Source organism: Pelodiscus sinensis, chromosome 4 (assembly GCF_052426305.1).
Source record: "Pelodiscus sinensis isolate ZL-2025 chromosome 4, ASM5242630v1, whole genome shotgun sequence".
NCBI classification, from domain to species: Eukaryota; Metazoa; Chordata; order Testudines; family Trionychidae; genus Pelodiscus; species Pelodiscus sinensis.
The window spans coordinates 43,691,233-43,713,820 of NC_143055.1; the positions used below are offsets into that span (position 1 = coordinate 43,691,233).

General features: G+C 40.4%; 1 protein-coding gene across 6 annotated transcripts in view; it reads right to left on the reverse strand.

The window, feature by feature from the left end:
* PDS5A (PDS5 cohesin associated factor A) overlaps positions 1–22,588 on the reverse strand; it is a 152,618-nt gene that overhangs the window by 2,389 nt on the left and 127,641 nt on the right. For all 6 annotated transcript variants that reach the window (XM_025187940.3, XM_075930551.2, XM_025187941.3 and 3 more), the window contains exons 23-32: positions 18,849–18,985; positions 16,191–16,314; positions 15,719–15,923; positions 15,052–15,166; positions 13,326–13,458; positions 12,570–12,689; positions 11,492–11,554; positions 7,960–8,105; positions 6,091–6,196; positions 4,024–4,379 (exon numbers count right to left, since the gene is read on the reverse strand). In XM_025187940.3, the coding sequence (XP_025043725.2) occupies positions 4,024–4,379; positions 6,091–6,196; positions 7,960–8,105; positions 11,492–11,554; positions 12,570–12,689; positions 13,326–13,458; positions 15,052–15,166; positions 15,719–15,923; positions 16,191–16,314; positions 18,849–18,985 (1,505 nt within the window). The remainder of the gene's footprint in view (positions 1–4,023; positions 4,380–6,090; positions 6,197–7,959; positions 8,106–11,491; positions 11,555–12,569; positions 12,690–13,325; positions 13,459–15,051; positions 15,167–15,718; positions 15,924–16,190; positions 16,315–18,848; positions 18,986–22,588) is intronic.

A 22,588-nucleotide genomic window follows, 5' to 3' on the forward strand; every position in this document is an offset into this window, starting at 1 on the left:
CTGTATACTAATATGACACTTAGTGGGTTTTAATCTCTTCTCTTCCTACATTGATGCTGTCATAGACTAGGGATATAAAAAGTTAACTGGTTAACCGATAAGCCTTACCTGTACTGGTAAGAGTGAGGCTTACCAGTTCCAGTTAACCAGAAGGGCTGGAACAGCTCCCTCCCTGCCTGCCTTGGTTCCCCTTCATCAGGCCCAGCTGCCTTACTCCGCTCCCCCCCCCCTTGCTGCAGGACTGATTCCTGAACCTGACTTACATGTTGACTCCCACAGGAGCAGGGCTGGCAGGTGCTGTCAGCCCTGCTCCCAGGGAGCTGGCTGCAGAGCCCACAGCAAAGTCTCCCTGGGAGTGGTTATCTCATTAAAAGACAGCAGCCCTAGCCCCACTCCTGGGGAGATTTGCTGTGGGCTCCATAATACAAAGGTAATTGAAGCTTTTATATTGCAGAGCCTGCAGCACGCATAGAGGTTACACAGTGATTTTCATAGGTTACACGGTTATATTTTTAACTGCATTTTTACATCCCTATCATTTTATCATTTATTCTGATACAACATCTCTGATATAAATATCGATTGCAATTGTACCCATATCGCAGAGGGATAGCAATGTTAATCTGTGTCTGCAAAAACAGCAGCAAGGCCTATGGCACCTCAAAGACTAACAGATTTAGCTTCCATGGGTAAAAATCACAGAGGTAGGACACTCACTCTCACATGCACATATCAAAAGAAGGAAGCTACTTAAAAAGTGTAGGACCAGTGTTAATGAGGCCTATTCAGTCATGGTGGATGTGGCTCACTCCCAGCAGCCCATGGAGAAGTTTGTAAATCCTTATTCAGTCCTAATTTGATTTTGTTAAATTTGCAAATGAATTGCAGCTCTCTTTGTTAATTGGGTTTTTGGAAAGGGTTAATTACCCTTTTTTTGGGTAAGAGGGTGGCTATTTTTAAATCAGTTACTGAGTGTCCAGGGAGGTTTAAAGTGTTCTACTGGTTTTTGTATGAATCAGAAAATCACAGGGTTGGAAAAGACCTAAGGGGGTCAATCAGTCCAACCTCCTGCCAAAAGCAGGACCCATCCCAACTAAATCATCCCAGCCAGGGTTTTGTCAAGCTGAGACTTAAAAACCTCTAGGGATGGAGATTCTATCACTTCCCTAGTTAGCCCTCTCCAGTGCTTTACCATCCTCCTAGTGAAATAGTTTTTCCTAATATCCAACCTAGACCTCCCCCACTGTAACTTGAAACCATTGCTCCTCATTCTGTCATCACTGAGAACAGCCTCTCTCATCCCCTTTGGAACTCCTCTTCAAATTGTTGAAGGCTGCTATCAATCTTCTCTAGACTAAATAAGCCCAAATCCCTCAGCATCTCCTCATAAGTCATGTGCTCCAGCCTCCTAATCCTTTAGGTTGCCTTCTGCTGGACTCTCTTCAATGTCTGCATGTTCTTTTTGTAATGGGAGGCCCAGAATTGGATACAATTCTCCAGATGTGACCTCACCAGACCTGAATAAAGGAGAATAATCACTTTCCTGGAAATGCTCCTCCTAATGTACACCAATATGCAGTTAGCCTTCTTGCCCATAAGGGCACACTATTGATTCATATCCAGCTTCTCATTTCACTATTATCTCATGGGAAGGAAACCCTTGAAGAATTTCAGAGGGATTTCAATAACTTCCACCATACCATCAACCTTAGCCTGAACCACTCCACACAAGAGCTCCACTTCTTTGATGCTACAGTACAACTACACGACAGACACATTTCCACCACCTTATACTGGAAGCCTACCAACTGTTACATTACACCAACCAGCTTCCATCCAAGACACATTTCCCTATAAAATGTTTACAGCCAGGCCCTAAGATATAACTAGATTTGCTCCAAACACCTATAGGTTTTATATAAAGCATTCTTAAAACTGAAATACCCACTCGGGAAAGTGGGAAAAAGAGACTGAAAAGGCCAGATGCATACCCAGACATCAGCTACTTCAGACCAATCCTTGCCTACAGACAACCCCCTAACCTCCAATAAATAAATTCTTTCCAATAACCACACAGAACATCCATCATACTCATCCAGGAACCCACCCCTGCAATCAACCCCAATGTCAACTCTGTCCACATATCTCTACAGGCAATATCATCACAGGACCTAACCACATAAACCATCACATCAGAGGCTCATACAACTGCACATCCACTAATGTGATCTATGCCATCAAGTGCCAGCAATGTCCCTCTGCCACGTATATTGGCCAAACCAGATAGTCTCTCTGAGGAAGAATTAATGGACACAAGTCAGATACCAGAAAAGGCATCACACTGAAACCTGTTGGGGGAACATTTTAACTTGCCTGGGCACTCAGTAATGGATCTCCAAGTAAGTGCATTATCTCAAACCAATTTCAAAGGCCAGTTCGATAGGGAAACTACAGAACTTAATTTCATTTACAAGTTTGATTCCTACAACAGAAATGTAAACAAAGACATTGGCTGGATGGCCCGGTACATTCCACATCCTAATGACATAAAAAAACCAAACAAAGGGCACTTAAAGTGGGTACTAAGTATTCTCATCAGCTTCATTTAGCATGGACACTGTAATTGAAATTTCTTTCCCCGTTTTTTCTTCTATTTCCTCCTCTTTCGCCCTCCCCCCATTCCCTCTCTGTGCTATTTATTTGAAAACTGGATCGACTCCTTAAACTCCATCTGAAGAAGTGGGTTGTGCTAACTAAAGTTAATGATGCCATCTACATTTTCTGTTAGTCTCTAGGTCAGTGGTCTCCAACCTTTTTACACCGAAGTTCACTTTTTAAATTTCAGAACAGGCGAAGATCTACTGAACAGGCGAAGATCTACCGCCCTGCCCCTTCCTTGAAGCCCTGCCCTCTCTATTCTCCTCCTGTCTATCACTTGCTATCCCCAGCCCTTACTTACACACTCTGATAAACAGTTTATTTTTAAATTATGCGATATATAACATTAAAATCACGTGTTTATAGTTATGAAATAAATGGTCTGTTTTTTATTCACGCTATTTAAATCTAAAATGAAGCATTTATAATTATACATTTTGTGGGGACAGAGTTCTGCGGCTGAGGGCAGGGGAGAGGGAACAGGGTGCTGGGAGGGCAGAGGACAAGGTTCTGCAGCAGGGGACAGGGTGCCAGTGGGGACAGAGTTCAGGGAGTGGGGATGGGAATAGGGACAGAGTTCTGTAGCTGGGGACATGGGAGTAGGGTCGGGGAGTGGGGACAAGGTGCTAGTGGCAGCAGAGTGTCCCTTGCATCTGCATCTGCTTCCTCCCAGGACTCTCCTAGAGGTAGGTAGTGGGGCTTCTCGGGGGTGGGGGAAAAATGGGGGGTGGGGTTGCCCGAACGCCTCGCGATCAACTGGTCGAGGCCTCACAATCGACCAGTCGATCGCGATCAACCGGTTGGTGACCACGGCTCTAGGTGCTGCAAGACTATTTGTTGTTTTTTAAGTTTTTCCTGCTCTCTCACTATAAAGGCAATTTTTCCTTTCTTGGTATTCACACCTCTCCATCAACTACTGGGAGCGAGCCAAACCCATCCCGACTGAATTGGCCTTCTTTTGATACGCTATTACATATATGAATGCCTACCTCTGTAATTTCCACTCCACGCATTTGACGAAGTGTTTTTTACACACAAAAAGCTTATGCCCAAATAAATCTCAGTCTATGTGGTGGCACAGGACTCCTTCTTGTAATCGTGCCCATGTGGCCAAGAAATAATACTATACAAAAAAGGATGTAGTTTCTGCTCTGAAATGTCATATTCAGAGCTCTGAACCTTGTTTTCATAGTGTATACACAGGCTTATTCTTGAGATACACCAGGAAAAAATGTATTTCACGCTCCAGCGTGCTGAGTCATGATGTGGGTTATTTTGGTTTATTAGAGTGTTTAACCATTTGTTGAATACATTACTTCTAAAGCTCAGGATACATCTTATGGGTAGGAAAAATGTGATTTTTACCTTTGTAGATCAATTTGTCTTTGTGCTGGTGCTGCTTTTTTTGCTACGTCTTGCTGTTTTGGTGCTTTGGCATTACCTGCCTCTAAACTCCCTGAACTTTCTTGACTGACTGCTGCCCTTTTCCTTCCCCTGCCAGATGGTTTATTTGTTTCATCATTTTTTACTGTGGTGCCCTGAGATTCAGACTTTGGTGGACGCCCTCTCCTAGGTTTGGGAGGGACTGGTGGTCCTGATTCATCTGATTTTTTTTCTTCTGTTTTTTGATGAATATTTTCTGATCCCGCTGCTGCTGCTGTTCTTTTTTTTCCACGTTCAGTGCTAATGTTTCCTTGTGTAGCCTGATCAGAATGCATCTCCTAGAAAAGAAAAGGTTCTATTAAGCAAAAACGATCCCTCAAAGGTCAACCTATAACTGTTACCAACCTCAGTCGAAATCATGAATTTCTGAAGCAGATATGCAATGAGCCATATAAACACCTACCCCACATGATGGCTTGATTTTAGCAGAAAACGTTTTTTCAGTCTCCAACTAAGTACTTTTAGTTTGAAAGCTAAGATTACAGTAGAACTGTAGTACTCACTTCCCACCATGATCATATGAAGCATGCTCCTTCACTGTTTCTTTGCCCATCAATAAACAATGGGTCTGGCTAAAAAAGGCATTGGTTTTAGTAAATGGATTTCTAAGACCAATCTCCAGCAAAGCTGTGGTAGTGTAGCAGTAATAAATATATCAACAAATCCTTCTAGAACTCGCTCTATGACAAAAAATAGATTTGGGGAAGAAGTGGGGGTGGAAACTGGACATAGGGGATATCTTCCTTCCTACTTGTTCTGCCAAGTTCACTAGTTATGGGGAAGAAAGTGAGTGTGAATGTTTGTGCGTGTGTGGGGGATGGTGGTGCTCTTACTCTTACATAAAGTAGGGCTACGTAAATGGCTCCAGCATGGGCAAAGGAGGGAGGCAATGAGTGGCCATCTAATCAATGGTCTCTGGAACAGCTGGCAGCACGTCTCCAGCAAATTCCACATAGGAGTTATTCAAGGAGCATACCTAAGATGATGACCGTTATCATGACTCTACCATGGCAACGGACCCAGTGAAATTATTTACATTATTTCCTGTGTGCCTTGAAAATCCGTAGTTATTCATATGGTTGAAAATACAAGGTGCGCTGAATGGTCCTTGTAGCTCCTCTCTACAGGGACTGCACAGAGCTTCAAGAGGATCTCACAAAACTGGGTGACTAGGCAACAACATGGCAGATGAAATTCAATGTTGATAACTGCAATTGGAACGCATAATACCAACTATATATAAAATAATGGGATCTAAATTAGCTGTTACAACTCAAGAGGAAGATCTTGGCATCATTGTGGATAGTTCTCTGAAACCAACTACTCAATGTGCAAAGGCAATTAAAGCACACAATATTGGTAATCATCAACAAAGGGATTAGGGATGTTACAATGTGTTTATCTGTGTTAAGTGTAGAATTGGGGAGTGAGAGGGGAGAAGCAGGAGCTGGTGCTGGCAGGGACTGCCACCCCTGGCTGCTGCCTCTGTATCAGAGGCAGCAGTGCGGGGGGCAGACAGCTCCACAGGAGCCAGCACAAAAGTTTACACATGCACCAGCTCCCACCTCCTCCCCCTCATGCTGCTGCCTCAGTGACACAGTCATATCCCTAAAAGGGATAAATAATAATACTGAAAATATCATATTGCCTCTCTCTCTCTATATATATATATCCATATCTTGAATACTGGGTGGAGATGTGGCCACCTCATCTCAAAAAAGATATACAGTAAACTTCCGATAATCCGGCACCTTTAGGACCCCGGGGTGCCGGATAATCAGATATGCTGGACTATCGGAAGGTGGGGCTATGAGGGGTCTAGAGTGGTTTGGCGGGGGATACCACCCCAGACCCTTCATAGCCCCCCCCTTCCGATAGTCCGTCTCTGCCCCAGGCATCCCCGATTCAGCTGCTGCTGGTCAGTTTCTATGCAAGATTAGCTTGAAAGATTTAGAAATTTAGCTTGCCATTTAAAAATATGAAATCTACCTTGTTTTTCACAGGTTCTGTCTTTGCTGGTGTGACTGAAATAATCCTCACTGGATTTTCATCATTTTCGCTGACCCCAGTTTCTGATATGTCTGAACTCTGTTCCCTATGAGAGGAATTAAAAAATATATATAATGCAACCATTTCTTCATTCAAAACAGATATGGAGAAGCACGGATCAAAGTAGGAAAATCACCTGGCTTTACTTTTATATTTCCTTATCAGAATGGTTTCCATTCGGACAAATATTCAAGTGTGATACCAAAAGTTTGGAAGATGGGAACAAATTTATTAATCAGGACTAGGAGCTTGCACACAGGTGTTCAAGGAGGGGAAATTTTTCACAAAACATACTATGGTAAGAATATTCAAAGTAATTACCACGTGTATGTAGGACCACCTAAGCTTTGCCCCAACTGTGGGACACATTACAAACTGATGAAGAAGTGCTACAGTAAACCTCCAATTGTCCGGCATCCAGTGGTCCGGCACTCCCGATAATCCAGCACCAACTGGAACCTGAAAGTGTTCCGGCCAACTGGACAACTGGAGCTGCTCCGTGCCACTTCCCCAAGTCCGCTGCTGCCGCTACTGAAACTGATGAGCGGCTGACTTGGGGAAGCTGCAGAGCAGAGCAGCTAGGGTGCTGTCGGACGCCGAGCAGGGGGGAACAGGGGAGTGAGGGGCAGCGCTGCGGGACCAACCAGGCAGCACCCCAGCTGCTCTGCCCGCGGCTTCTCCAAGCCCCCCCAGACCCGTAACAGCCCCCCTGCCAAAATACCTCCTGATACTCCGGCATATCTGATAATCCGGCACCCCCTGGATCCCAAAGGTGCCAGATTATTGGAAGTCTACTGTATTACCCTTCAATTTTATGAAAGCTAAATTTTTGAGAATTTAAGATTTCAAAGTGCAAGCTCTCCCTCTTTCTATGGGGCAGATTTTTAAAAATCTATGGGAGTTAGTCCCTTCAATACTTTTCACAATCTGATCTTATATACTTTAGAAAATGAAGCACTCTCCTGTCACATATTATTAGCAATCTTTATTCAAGCCATTTTTATTTTAGCCTTTTATTAAATGACACATCAACATCCTAACTGGGCTTATTCATCAAAAATCTTTGGTTTTAACTGGAACACCACAGTCACTAAAAAGTGTCGAGAAATTATATTTATTGTTTATTAAGAAACATGATTAATCTTAATTCCTTCATATTAGAAACACGTGGGATGTAAAATCTAATTACCCAACAATATTTTTGTTCAGTCATATTAATATATTTTCATATTAATATATTTTCAGATGAAAAACATTAAAAACAAATAGCTAGAGTTTTCAATCACATGACATCAGAATACATTTACAATCCATCAGGATCCAAATTGACTTTAATATAGCTAATGCACACCCTGTACACAAAACCCCCCTCTTAATTTAGTGAGATTGATCAGTGTTGTTTTAAGATGCTCAGCTTCCATGTGATGTATGTAGTACAAGATTCTACATCCATAATATAGAGTGACCCCTGTGGTTAGTTCATTGCAAATATGGCAAGGAGTTAGAGTCATATTCTAGTCCTGTCTATGCTATTGAGTTGCCATATGACCCTGTGCTGTTCATGACCTCTCAATGCGCCAGTTATCCTGACTGTTTAAAAAAAAAAAAAAAAAAAAAAAAAGAATCATAAAAGTGCAGATAAGGAAGCCTGGGTTATAGGGATAAAACTGCAAAGAATAATTTCCTGACTGTTAAAATCCAGCAAAGTAAAATGGTGTACAAACAGAACATTCATTTTCTAAACACAGGAGTAGATCGTGTGAAATAAAGTAAATAGCTGCAAACAAACAAACAAAAATCCCCATGTACCTTGATCTGTTTCCCGCAGGAGAGCTCAGCTCTGAGTTTACACTAATATTGCTTCCAGTCTCTGATCCTGTGCTTCTAATATAAGGTCTCCTTCCAGTTGCAGATAATGGCTTGTTTACTGCACCTAATACGCCAGTTGGTTTTGGCTAAAATGCACAGAGATTTAGTCAAGCTTTTTTTTAAAGGTATAAAAACGGGAATTTAAAAAACACACTCATAAAACATTTTTCATGTGAAATGAGGATTAACCGCCCAACTCTTACACTAAATTATTCCTTCTACTTGCACCAATATTTCCCATCTTAACTAGCAACATGCAATTCAAAGTATTTGTCAGTGATCTTTCCTAATACAATGGCTATCATCAATTGCTATTCCACATGATTTTCTTAAAAAATATTCAGGGAACTTTGCATATCAGGCATTAACTGATTGCTAATACATAGTGGTGGGCCTCAAAAAACCTCTGAAGAAAAAACTTATGAAGGTGGCAACACTCTGCAACAACTATTCAAATAAAGCAAAAGAAACTTGCAATCAGTATAAGACAAGTTGTGAGCAAATAACTACAAACCTTCCCAAGAGAAGGGCAGGATGAAGTTTAGTGTAACAAAATGGGAAATCCAAACACTTCTAATTCAGTTTAAGGAAAGCTGATATAAATTATCATTTATTCTATATCTACCATGTCTTTTTGGAAACTTCTTAGTGCATGGTTGATATTTTTGCTTATGGGGCCTGATATCTGGCAATGTATTTGTTCAAGGTGTCTAGATAGGAAAAGAAGGTGGTATTTTTCTCTGCACCATATATTCAGTGGAAGCTAGGGAATTTTCTTTATAGCATAGTTGGTATAAAGCTGCTTCTGCAGTGAGTTTTCAGGTTTCCTTCTAGACCAGTGTTTCTCAAACTGTGCTCCGCGGAGTCCCAGGGCTCCGTGAGACATCTCCAAGGGCTCCGCGAGGTTGATAAACTGGAAACATCGATAGGTACAACACATACAATCAGTGAACCGCTGGGGCTCTGCATAAATTTTTACGCATGTAAAGGGCTCTGGAGCCCAAAAAGTTTGAGAACCGCTGTTCAGACCATGTTGAACAAAAATAGTCTCTCCATACTCCTGTGGAGTAGGGGATTAATTTAATAGGAAGCCACACAGGAAAGCCATGTCACAGCTGTTGAGACACCCATCTGGCCAGCAGAACTGTAGCCTCTAGTGTCATGGAGGAAGACACTGTAGGAGGGATTCAGAGCAAAACCAAAAGATTTTTTTTATTCTGAGTGTGTAGGTGACCAGAGACTGCAATAGACCATGGAGCAGAGGTTCTCAAAGTGTGGGTCAGGACCCCAAGGTGGGTCACAATCCCATTTTATTGGAGTCACCAAGCCTGGAATTGGCTTTGGAACCAGCAAGTATGAAGCCCAAGCCCAAGCCCCATTGCCCAGGACTAATGTTACATGCCCCCTCTGCTCAGGGCAGAAGCCCTTGGGCTTCAGATTTGCTGCTCTTTCCTTGCAGTGGGCCTCAGTTTTTGGCCCTACCTCCTGAGGTCATGAACTAATTTTTGTTATAAGAAGGGGGACATGGTGCATTGAAGTTTGGGAACTGCTGAAAAAGGGTATAAAGGTATGGTCTGGCAGTTACACTGCCCTGCAACAAATAGCACATTAAGTTTACCTGAAAGTTAGAGTTATGTTTTATCATAAAAAATAATATACTATTTATGTGTCTAAAGAGAGAAAGTGACAAATGCTCACACGAATATTAAAATGTCAGGGCACTGAATATTCATTGTTTCATAAGTTTTGTACAATAGTAATCAATCTCTCTCTCTCTCTCTCTCTCTATGTATTTTAGAATGCCTCTGTCTGTTTGTGAGAATGTTTGTTCAAGAACTCCTCCTAAATGGTAAGAGCCAGGGCCACCAAATTTGGAATAAGCTTCCTCTTCTCCTAACTTAAAGTCAGGTCAGGGTTTGTTTGTTCCAGGACAACTGGAAACCCCGGGAAAAGAACACTTTTCCATAATATGCAAAAGGAGGGGCTAATGTTTGGAGGGATGCAGTATGAGAGTGGCTACTGGGGGCAGTGAGTCCACAAGGGAGAGCTATCCTGCAGAGTGTACAATGGGGGCTGCCATTCCACAAAGGGAGTGGCCAGCAGGGCTGGGGCTCCACCATTCTGCCTGCCAGCTGACCAGGTAAGTAGGGCCTCCCTGCTCAGGAGACAGCCCTTGCCAGTCCCTCTTGCCCCAGGAGGAACTAGGGAGGAAGGGAGAGAACCCCGCCTGAGATCAATGCTGAAGTCAATGTCGAAGTCTTCAGTGCTGGCGAATGTCCATGTCATGGTGTCTTCGCTGCTGAGTCCTTTTGCAGTGCCGTGGTGCCCTGAACCAAGAATAGTACATTGTGCACCAAGGATGTCTACTTTGGCACTGGTTACACCAGCTGGGGGTACAGGGAGGACTCCATGAGGAGCTGTTTGAATCTAGAATACCTGTCCCTTTGAATTCTTGGATAAAAACTCTTGCAGATCTTGCACTTATCTGCAAGATGTGCCTCCCCCAGACACTTAAGGAGAGTGTTGTGGGTTTATCTCGTTGGCATAAACTTCTGGCATGACATGCAGCTTAAAGCTGTGTGCCCAGGCCCTCCAGGGAAGAGGAGAGAGAAAAAAAACCCCTACCCTCCACAACTAACTGCTAACTGTCAAAACTACTCAAACTATTTATACTATAAAGCTAGGGAAGCACTTGCTGAGAGAGAGAGAGAGAGAGAGAGAGAGAGAGAAAAAAAAAAAAAAAAAAAAAAAAAAAAAAAGCTCTAAAGACAGTCACTGCAAGAAGGAACTGAGCAGGGGGAGGATTTGCAGGGGACTATATACACTACCACATCTGAGCCACTCTAGGAGTCTCCACAGTCAACCTACAGATGTTGCTGGGGAGAAACCTTCCAACAACTGTGCACACAACATGCAGACATCTACCTGGAATTAACACAAGCAATTACTCGAAGAACTACTTCTTCTGACTCCAAGCAAAATGTACAGTAAATTATTTAGTACTATAGATGGAAGACAGAATATAAAGTTCTGTTCTCAATATCTTCACATTTCATAAGATTACAAAATCAAGGACTCCAAAACTAGAAAATGCCAGAATTATACATTTTCAACCTTGCTTCTGCACCCTTGTGTGTATCAATTGTGAGACAACCTATAATTATATGATCCATTACTATTTCCCCCTCTGCAGTATCAGTGCACAGGACAGACAGTAAAGGACAGCAACCCTGTCCCTTGCTACCCTGGGCAAATTAAAGGCATTTGGTGAACCATCTAGTAAAGCCAATTTACAATTCTCACATGTATGTATAAGTATTAATAATTAAAATTGCAAACAAACTTGGTAATACACTTTTTAAACTTCTGTACTGAGACTTGTGATAATATCTCTGAAAATCAAAACAGAAAATGCCTATTTATCTCTATTATATCATATGAAAAATCATTACAATAAATTAACATCCAGTACCTTTCCGGTTAAAAGAAGAACTCTTGTCTCTTCTGTAATATAATTCCTGTCATTACAGAAGTCCTATGTGAAAACAGGAAAGAAATTAAATCCACATTAGTTGTCTTTATTTTAATGTTTTATTTTTAGGTCAGTGTGAATGATCTGTTATGTAAGCCAGTCTAATCAAACAGTCCTGTAAGCCTTTCCAATTTTCAGAAATTACACTTATTCAGCAGTCACACTTCAATTCCAGATTGTCAGTGTTTTGTATTAAGTTGAAGATAAACACACGTATATGTTATTTGTTTTGGAAAACCAAATAGAAGTGGTTTTTATAAACAAAGTTGTAATCTTATTTCCTTTTGATTATGAATATATAACTATCAACCTAGTCAATAAAAGTGTGAATCTACCTATCTACATGCTCTCTTGGCCTGCGTCACTGTAGCATTCAATATTCCATGATGAAACTACTCAGGTATATCATTTAAATTTTCAAATACCAGGCTTTGAAAGAGTTTTCATTTATGTAACGCAGTTTATGATACTGGAAATTTTGAGATGTATTCACTTGCACAACCAGAAATTAAAATCTATCTTGTAGAATTCATTTAGGTCTACTTTAGCAATTTATGTCCTGATTACTGTCGTGATACAGGTTTCAACTGATGACAATGAGCTTGTCCAAGGAAATCTTAACACCCAAGATGCTTTTAAAGAGGATATTAAAATGATTTTTTAAAAAGTAAAATGCACTATAACAAACACTTATCAGAACTAAACATTAGTGGGATGTTTTAAAATTTAATCACTCTATACTTTAAAAAAAACAAAACAATGTTATATTCCACTTTTCTCTCGTGTTTTCCATTTCTCCCTCCTTGCAGACACACAACTACTTAATACAATGTCAGTTAAAACATCAGTACTAATAACAACTGTCATCAGATTATGAACAACTTTAGCTGTATCTGCTCAAGATGGACAGATTTTTTAGCATACAATAGCTCTTTATTTTAAATTATGATATAGCCTTGAAAGTTAAGTCACAAAATATTTGTATTGCTCCTCTCAGAAAATGAATGAACAAAATCACCTTTTCGGGTTGCGTAAAAAATTTGGTTGGCAATACAGGGTCCTTTGGTGAATCTGCATTACATAAAGCACTCTTGCTGTTGATTACACACAGTGCTACATCACAAACTGTATAGAGTTTCTGTACAGAGAGGAAAAAGAACAACGTTCTTTAGGTATTATTATAAGAATAGCAAAAATGTACTTTAAAATGTATAATCCTCGAGAAAAAATAATTCTGTATCAGCTATTAAGAGCATATTTTACATTGCAAATTAACAGCAATGTTCTCCCCCATCATATCTTGACCATCTCTGTAGTTCCCAGTTTATTTTCTATACAATACACTTGAATAAACAATGAAAAATACCTTAGATATATTCATGCACATCTGACGGCTGTTGCTCACTCAAACACAAGTTTTTACTCCTAAGGTGGACATTCTTAGTAGTTATATATATTACATTATTTCCCCAAACAGAAGAAACTGTCTAACAAGTTCAGGGCTGCAGTGAAACAATCAACACTGAACAGGAGACAATATTTAATAAAAGCAATGTATTCAACCTAGCTGACTGCTGTGTTAGAATCAACAGGCTTTTTAAAGCTAGAATAAATAATAGATGTACACTGCTTACAAAAAATGTTCTCTCTAGATTACAGGATAATACACATTTATGTTTTTGTGCTTTCTAACATCTTGCATGTGGTGTTTACATTTCATTGTGAAACCCTTCTGCTCTCAATCACTGTTCCTCAAGTGAATTACATTTCTTACTTCATTGGCCTTAGGCTCATCAGGAGACTGAGCATCACGGGTAAGCTTGATGTTTTCTGCCATCTTTTTCATGAAGGCATGACTGTTGTTCTCATTCTTTGTCATTAAAACTTCAAGCATAAACCACAGGCACCTAATGAAATACAAGTAACTAAATACCATGCTTGATATTGTGGTTTCCATGTGAAGAGCAAGAATAGCAAAGTATTTAAAAGCATTCATCTATTAGATCTATCCACTGCAACTTGACATTTTAAAAAGCGTAATCTTCATATATGTTTTAAATTCTGTTTGTTGTTCATACTTTACACGTTAATCACCAACCCATTTTAGAACATTATCATTATTTACATATACACATTCATACATACAGCTTTTAAAATGTCAAGTTAATTTGAAACTACACACATACCTCACACAATTAACTAACTATTCTGGATTGATTTTAATGGGCTTTGGTTCAACCCTTGAATTAACTCTATAGAAAACTAAAATGAAAAATTAATTTTATGGAAATTGTTTGGGTGGAAGAGACTCAATCAAGATTTACATAGAAAGTCCAACTCATTCACGTCCTTCCTGATGGGTAGATTGGGCTACTTATACCACTCATATATTGCTTTTTATTATTTCTACAGAACCACACAACTATACTATGTTTTAAAGTAGGTCAGTTCCAAAAACATAGCAGGTCTTTGTCCTAAAGGTCTTAAAGTCTGTAGGCATAAACAGAAAGATAAGGGAAAAGCAAAATATACGCCAAGGGAGGAAGGGGGTAGGGAGGAGCCATTATAGCTAGAATGCTTAATGAAATGTGCAGTTTCAAAAGTTCCATGAAGAGAGGCAGAGAAAACATGGTATATTTCAAGGACACAGGATATATTTCAAAAGAATGAGGTTATTTCAGGTTTATGGAATGATGGAGAAGGTGGTACACAATAGGAAACAGTGCAGATGATAAATGGGGTAACGATGTATAACAAATTATGCTAAAAATATCAAGAGGCACTCAGCCCGCCTTATTTAGGTATAACAGGAATCCTAGAGCAATGGGTGATCCTACCACAACATGCTAGTAAGTTACACACAGACCTACACAAATACATATATTAAGGCTGAAGTGTCAGACACTTAGTAAGATTAATAATAATTCTGCATTTACAAATTTAAAAAAATGGTATTTCAAAAATTATAAATGTTTGCATGCATATTACATAGTAACTTTAATGGTGTTAGCTTTTTTGGCAGGATACTACCAATATTCCTGGGAAACAGAACTCAGTGAAATTGAACTGAGAATGAGAACAAGCAATTTTGTATTGCAAAACATTCAATTTCTACAAAGCTGAACTCAAGTAGCACAAAATGTTAACTAAGGTCTGTAAAACTGTGCACTTATAATGACTACTCCTTGTATAATATTCCAGGGGTTACACGGGCCTGAGTGAGTGGATCTAAAATGATAAATTTAATTAAAAAACCCTATAACATTTATTATATTATTACTCTTGCAGAGGAATGTCTTTTGCCATTCAGCTTTCAGAACACAGTGCTGAACAGATAGCTGTTGCATTCCTTCCACGATCAGTTATTCACCTCCAAGAAAAAAGATCTACAGAATGTCTTTAATGATAGTTTCCCTTTATAAAAGGGATAATGGCTTCATCTTCAAATTATCAAACAAAAAAATTATTCTAGTGTCAGATATTCTGGACTTCACACTTACTCTTTGATATCACGAAGCTGATCAACATCTTGAGGTTTTGTGAAATCTGGGTCATGTGCCAGTAAATGAATCATATATGGTACCACATATTCAGGCAGTAGTGATAATAGCTTTTCTGGAAAAAACAAACAGCATAAGCAACTTAAAAATACATGCACAAAGAATAAGAACCCCAGAGTTTTGTTTCTATATAATGCTAAGTTTGGACACATCCACACCTTAGCTTGCAAGTTTTAATGAATCAGGAATTCTGTAAAGCTGTTCCATTTTATTACAAAAACAAAACCCAAACAAGATAGAACTTGGAGGTTTTATTTTTGTAGAAGAAAAACCCTAATTTGAACTTAATATCTAAATAGCTTAATATTTTAATAACTAAATAACTTAGTATCTTAATTAAAAAGTTGACAGCAGTGTAATCTAAAATAAAATTACTGGGCAGGGAGAAATAAATATTTTATAAATAAGATAATGGAACTGCTAGATAAAATGATGTAATTATATTTGTTAAACTAGCTGCATAAGAACCAGAAAAAAAATCACTATGAAAATATACTATTGTGAAAAACTTTAGATAAGGTCATTTTACTTAATTTTTTTAAAGAGATTCTAATAAAGTTCAATCTTCAAAGTTTACTCTTTGAATGCATTGTACCACAGTACTCACCATTAGCCATAGGGTTCTGCTTAATATACTCTCTTCGTATACTGATATTTTTGAGCAAACACTGTCTGGCATGTGCTCTTCTCTCTTTCACGGGGTCTTTGGCACACAAGGCAAAGATTGCCATGTATTCCAGTGGGAGCAGTAACTTCACAAGTGCCTTGTGCAGCTTCTGAGCAAATATTTGCCTCACTTGATAACACTCATCCTGTAGTAGCAAAAACACAAAACTGCAACTACAAAAATCTTAGTCCCTTAAATGTAACAGAAAAATCTCCAACTAGGTAGAAAGGGGACATGCTTTAAAAAGATTAACAGATACAATGTGATATTTGAAGTGTTCAGAGCTTTCTGAAACAAAAGCTGCATTACAGAATGAGAAACACCAAATCTTAGCATCAAAGAAAGCTCTATGGGCAGGACTGCAATCTAGTCTCATTAACAGTTAATTCATAATTCAAGATCAGTTACTTACGTTAATGACAAGTGCACAGAGCTGGAACTGCTCTGGGGTAATTATTTCATGGTAACAAGGTTCCTGTGCAAGCTTCATTATGGCACTACCAGCAGCCAGTCGGAGACGAGACATATCTGATTTACTATAAAAACATAAAAGAAAAAAAAATCATAACTCAAATGACTGTGTATCTTTTTCTTTTTTTTACAATACCAGTCAATTAAAAACGGTCAATAAGAACATTTGTAAACCGGCTATCCGCAATATGGTTTTAAGCTCTTAATATAAACTAACCTCACTAAGAAGAAATCATATGAAGATGACTATCTTTTCTCCTTAAAATATTATTCCAGCTTGATTAGAAGTTCAAACATTCAATTAGTTTATGTTTCTTCGGTTTTCATGGCATTACCTGCTATACTGACTCCAAAAGGCTGACATTGTGAAGTTGCTTTTTAAATTATTTTTCCACTGTGTGATATCTAGTATTTTAAGCTTATTGTTGATGTATTCCATGGTTTAAGTTTTTTATTGATTAGTTTGATGTAACTTGCCAAAAGATTATATGCTCATAAGCAAAATACAGGCAGTCCCCGGGTTACGTACAAGATAGGGACTGTAGGTTTGTTCTTAAGTTGAATCTGTATGTAAGTCGGAACTGGCGTCCAGATTCAGCCGCTGCTGAAACTGACCGCCAGTTCTGACTTACATACAGATTCAACTTAAGAACCCCAAGCTTCCCCAAGTCAGCTGCTGCTGAAACTGATCAGCAGCTGATTCCAGGAAGCCCGGGGCAGAGCAACTCTGCCTCGGGCTTCCTGTAGTCAGCGCTAGTCAGTTTCAGCAGCGGCTGACTTGGGGACGCCTGGGGCAGAGCAGCTGGGGTGCTGCTGGGTTGCTCCAGTAGCACCGCTGCTCGGCGCTACTGGACCAACCCAACAGCACCCCAGCTGCTCTGCCCCAGGCGTCCTGATTCAGCCACTGCTGAAACTGACCAGCAGCGGCTGAATCAGGACCTGGGGCAGAGCAGCTGGGGTGCTGCCGGGTTGGTCCAGTAGTGCCCAGAGTGGGTGCTGCAGGACCAATCCGCAGCGCCCCAGCTGCTCTGCTCCAGGGTCCAAAACAAAAGCCTGGTCTGCTGGGGGGGGGGCGGGGCACACTATCCGCGCCCCCCCCGCCCCCCAGCAGACCAGGGACACGGGGAGCAGAGCAGCAGCGGCAGCGGGGTGCCGCGCCTCTGAGGCTTTGCTCTGGCAAAGCCTCAGAAGCGCGGGAACCCACCCGGTGCCCCTGGTCTGCTGGAGACGGTCTCCAGCAGACCAGGGGCACCGGAGCAGCTTACGAACGGGGCTTTCTTGCCCCGGAGCTCGCAGGTAGCAATCCGCTACCTCCACCTCCGGGGCGAGAAAGCCCCGTTCGTAAGTGCGGATCCGACGTAAGTCGGATCCGCGTAAGTCGGGGACTGCCTGTATTCCTCTTTTCATCACAGAACAATATTTGTCAATTACAGAGTTTAGTTCTTGCTCACACTTTCACTTCCTTCATTTCTTCTCTTCCCTTGAGGAAGCTCTCACCAGAAAGTGGAGACTTATATTACCATAGAAGGGAAGGAGTTCTCAACAAAATTATCTGGTCAGTTCCTGATGGATTAATGGATTCAGTAAAAAACAAAAAGGTTAGTCTAGACTTGTTGCTCAGAATCCCAGAACCAAATTATTAGATAAAGATTTTCTGCAACGTAGGAATTTTTCTCACCTAACATTAAATCTTATTAAAATGTTATAAATATTTAGGTATATAATATACCAAATGCACAAATTTTAAGTCTTTGGTTTCCACATCAGTTCTGTAAAAGACTGGAGAGTTCAATGATCCACTAAAAATTTCAGTGGTTACATGGGGGAGTTGGGGAGAGGGAGGTAGCTAAATAAACAAGGCACCAGAAAACATCTATAAAACTGGAATTCTCTCTCACAAGCATGTTGTCAGGATTAATATTTACAAATGTCTGACATCCTTGGAAGAAAGGCTTTATAGAAGTGCAGGGTAATCTTTAATCAATGTTTCATCACAATCAAAAGAGCTAATTTTTTTAAAACAAAATGAGAGTTTAGTTACTATAGAACAGCAAAATTACAAAAAAATATTCTAGAGGCCAGGAATCTGCAATATTTTTGTTCCAATTATTTCCTTTCCTCGCTTCCATTTCTCCATGTATGGTCTATTTGACTGGACGTATGAAGCAATCCATCTTTGGGAGCTCCAACAGAAGCAGTCAGGATCTTAAACATATTTAAAGCTGATTAACCAACCCTAATAATGACAAGAATTCCCATAGGTCTTTTATACTTTTTAATATGCATCAAGATGTCTACATGGTTCTGATTAGATTGCTATTAAATTTAGATTGGGGATAGCAACATTCATACTTTATTTTTTTATTTATGTCTACCTATATCTATCTATCTATATATATATGCCATACAGCAAGTACAATTACACTTCCTGATCAGCTGTTTTAGATTGTCCCATTATCATGTTCTCCGTAGGCCTCAAAGTCCTGCAAAAAATCTTTCCTCAGCTATTTTAAAAACCCTAAATTCACAATATTCACTGAAAATCTACAACAAAATAGATGAAAGAGTCTGAAAAATAAAAAAATAAACATAATTTGACCTGATTCTCTTCTGTTCTGTTAAGTCTCCTTCACTGACCAACATAGCTGACAATAACCGGAGTGTTGAATTTGCAGATTTAGATTGGTTGTTTTTCATACCCAAGAGCCAGCGTACCAAAAGTTTGATTGCTTGCACCTATTAAAGATGAACATATGAAAACAAATTGATAATTTTAATAGCAACTAAGGAAAATAAAACACCAAAAGGTACTATGATCAAATTATACTCTGTAAAAGCTACTGCTCAATAAAATGCAGACTTTAAAAAAGGCACAGAATGAAGTAGTAAACTTTCTATTCATCTGGAAAAGTGGAAGTTGTTCCTTGCTTGAAAGAGGGTTTTAGAAGCAGGTATTTAAGTAAAGAATGGACAAACAAATGGCATTCGGGGACAGAGAATCCGCGTGAAAGAAAAAAATAGCTGAGAGAAGGATTCGGAGGGAACAGACAGACAAGGGAATTGAAATGAAGCAAAGAGACTTTGAAGAGGAATAGTAAGAAAGAAGAGATGTTCTGTAGGTATCGGGAGACATGTCCACAGCCTTGGAAATAAAGATGAAAAGTTGAACTTGACACAGAAGTTGCGTGAAAACAAATGAACAGGTGTAAAATGATTTTTGGAGGATTCTACTGAACATTTGATAATAGTAGCATAAATAAGATAATTCTATTTAAGAGTAAAAGATATCAGAGAAAAATAAATTATATTTTACTAGATGGAAAGGAGATATCCCTGACCTTATAAAAAGTCTACCAATTAAAGTTGCTATCCATTAACCAGACATTTACCTTTCAAATGGTCATAATTAACGCTATGATTTTGTCACAGACTACATGATTTTCTGGGACTTCTTCCACAATGGCTGGCCAAGAGCAGCTGTCAGGCTCAGGGCCACCAGAGCAGTCCATAGGCTGCCAGAGCAGCAGCTGGTGGCAGGCCCTGCAGCCACTGGAGCAGTGGTGAGTACCCCAAGGCTGAACCAGCAGCCTGGGTTGGAGCAGTGGAAGTCAGCCACCAACAACACTCCAACTATTACGCTTCCCTCCTTCCTGGGGCATTTTTAGTAAAAGTCGGAGCTGGTCATGAACTTCCTTGAATGTCCCTGACTTTTAAAAATAGCCGTGACACAATCTTGACTTTAGTCATATTTAGGATCACTCTATTGTTATTTCAGCTTGGTCTGCCTACCGATTCAGTTATATGATAATGCACAAGTTTACAGGCTACCTTTATAACCAAAAAAACTAGTAATTTCAATCTATGAATAAAACAAAGTAAAGCTTAACATTCAGAATACTGAATACCCATGAGACAGGAAACCTAACTGCATAATTACCATTGACTTTGCAAGAGTGTGTATTTGTATGGCCACATAAGCTATAATACTATAAGCAGTTCTAAAGTTTTAGTTTTAAGCACTGTTGTAGCTGTGTCTGTCCTAGGATATCAGAGTGACAATTTTGGTGAGGAAATATCTTTTATTGGACCAACTTCTGATGATGAGAGAGACAAGCTTTTGAGGTAAACAGAGATCATCTTCTGGTCCGAAGGCACTAGAGAATCACAGTTACATCTTATAAATATTTCCGAAAGTTAGTTAGTTTGTCCCGAAAGATCTCCGAAACAGTAAGATCTAGAAACACCAAATTTTGCACGAATACCACTGATTTCCTAATTTCAATAACTGGATTAGTTATATCTCAAAATTGGTTCCCCTGGTTCCCTCAGAGCCCCAATTGGGCCCACTGATCATTAGTTTTTAGTAGCGCCTGATCATAGAAACACAACATTTTGCACAGATAATCTTGATTTCCTAACTTCAATCACTGGATTGGTTATATCTTGAAATCGGTTCCCCCAGAGCACCAATTGGGCCCACTGATAGGTGACTATTTCCCTACACAGAAAATGGCTTTTAGTAGCACCTGATCATAGGCATTTGCTGCACTCTTCTGTTAAGCGTGTCACAAACTGCAACTACAAGATCCTAGAGTGGGGGGTGGCCAATCCACAGCTCACAAGCTGAAAGAAAAAAATGTGAGGCTCCTAATGGAACCAGGATGGAACCCAGAACCGCTCAAGTCAGCCGGTCTCACGGCTGGGTCGCTGGGAACCACATGCATGCTCATGGCCCGCACCGTTCCGCTCACAGCCCCCAGCACACTAGGTCATATCCTGCATGTGCAGGCCAGGTTGCACACAGCGTCCCAGCCTGCATGTGCTAGCAGCCAGCTGCTGTGCGCAGGCTGCTTTGGGTCCTGGGCATAAGGTTAGTGGGGGAAGGGAATTGGGTTAGAGTGAGGAGGGGAGGTGTCTGGCTCTGGGGAAAGAGAGGCCGAGGGTGTGGGCCTGGCATGCCGGCCACTCAGAGTGCCAGTTGCTCAGCGCACGTGCCCCAGCACCTGGAGGGAGACATGCGGCTGTAACGGCAGCTCGGGGACCTGAGAATTAGGTTAGAGCGGGGGGAGGGGTTAGACGTGCTTAAAATTCATAACTTGCCCTCTTTATGCCCTATGTCTACAGAGATAGAATCATAGAATCATAGAATAATAGGACTGGAAGGGACCTCGAGAGGTCATCGAGTCCAGCCCCCCGCCCTCAAGGCAGGATCAAGCTCCGTCTACACCATCCCTGACAGATGTCTATCTAACCTGTTCTTAAATATCTCCAGAGAGGGAGATTCCACCACCTCCCTTGGCAATTTATTCCAATATTTGACCACCCTGACAGTTAGGAATTTTTTCCTAATGTCCAATCTAAACCTCCCCTGCTGCACTTTAAGCCCATTACTCCTTGTCCTGTCCTCAGAAACCAAGAGGAACAAATTTTCGCCTTCCTCCTTGTGACACCCTTTTAGATATTTGAAAACCGCTATCATGTCCCCCCTTAATCTTCTTTTTTCCAAACTAAACAAGCCCAGTTCATGAAGCCTGGCTTCATAGGTCATGTTCTCTAAACCTTTAATCATTCTTGTCGCTCTTCTCTGCACCCTTTCCAATTTCTCCACATCTTTCTTGAAATGTGGCGCCCAGAACTGGACACAGTACTCCAGCTGAGGCCTAACTAGTGCAGAATAGAGCGGCAGAATGACTTCACGAGTTTTGCTTACAACACACCTGTTGATACAACCTAGAATCATATTTGCTTTTTTTGCAACAGCATCACACTGTTGACTCATATTCAACTTGTGGTCCACTATGACCCCTAGATCCCTTTCCGCCATGCTCCTTCCTAGACAGTCGCTTCCCATCTTGTATGTATGGAACTGATTGTTCCTTCCTAAGTGGAGCACTTTGCATTTCTCTTTATTAAACCTCATCCTGTTTACCTCTGACCATTTCTCTAACTTGCTAAGGTCATTTTGAATTATGTCCCTATCCTCCAAAGAAGTCGCAACCCCACCCAGTTTGGTATCATCTGCAAACTTAATAAGAGTACTCTCTATCCCAATATCTACATCATTGATGAAGATATTGAATAGTACGGGTCCCAAAACAGACCCTTGAGGAACTCCACTTGTTATCCCTTTCCAGCAGGATTTAGAACCGTTAACAACAACTCTCTGACTACGGTTATCCAGCCAATTATGCACCCACCTTATCGTGGCCCTATCTAAGTTATATTTGCCTAGTTTATCAATAAGAATATCATGCGAGACCGTATCAAATGCCTTACTAAAGTCTAGGTATATGACATCCACCGCTTCTCCCTTATCCACAAGGCTCGTTATCTTATCAA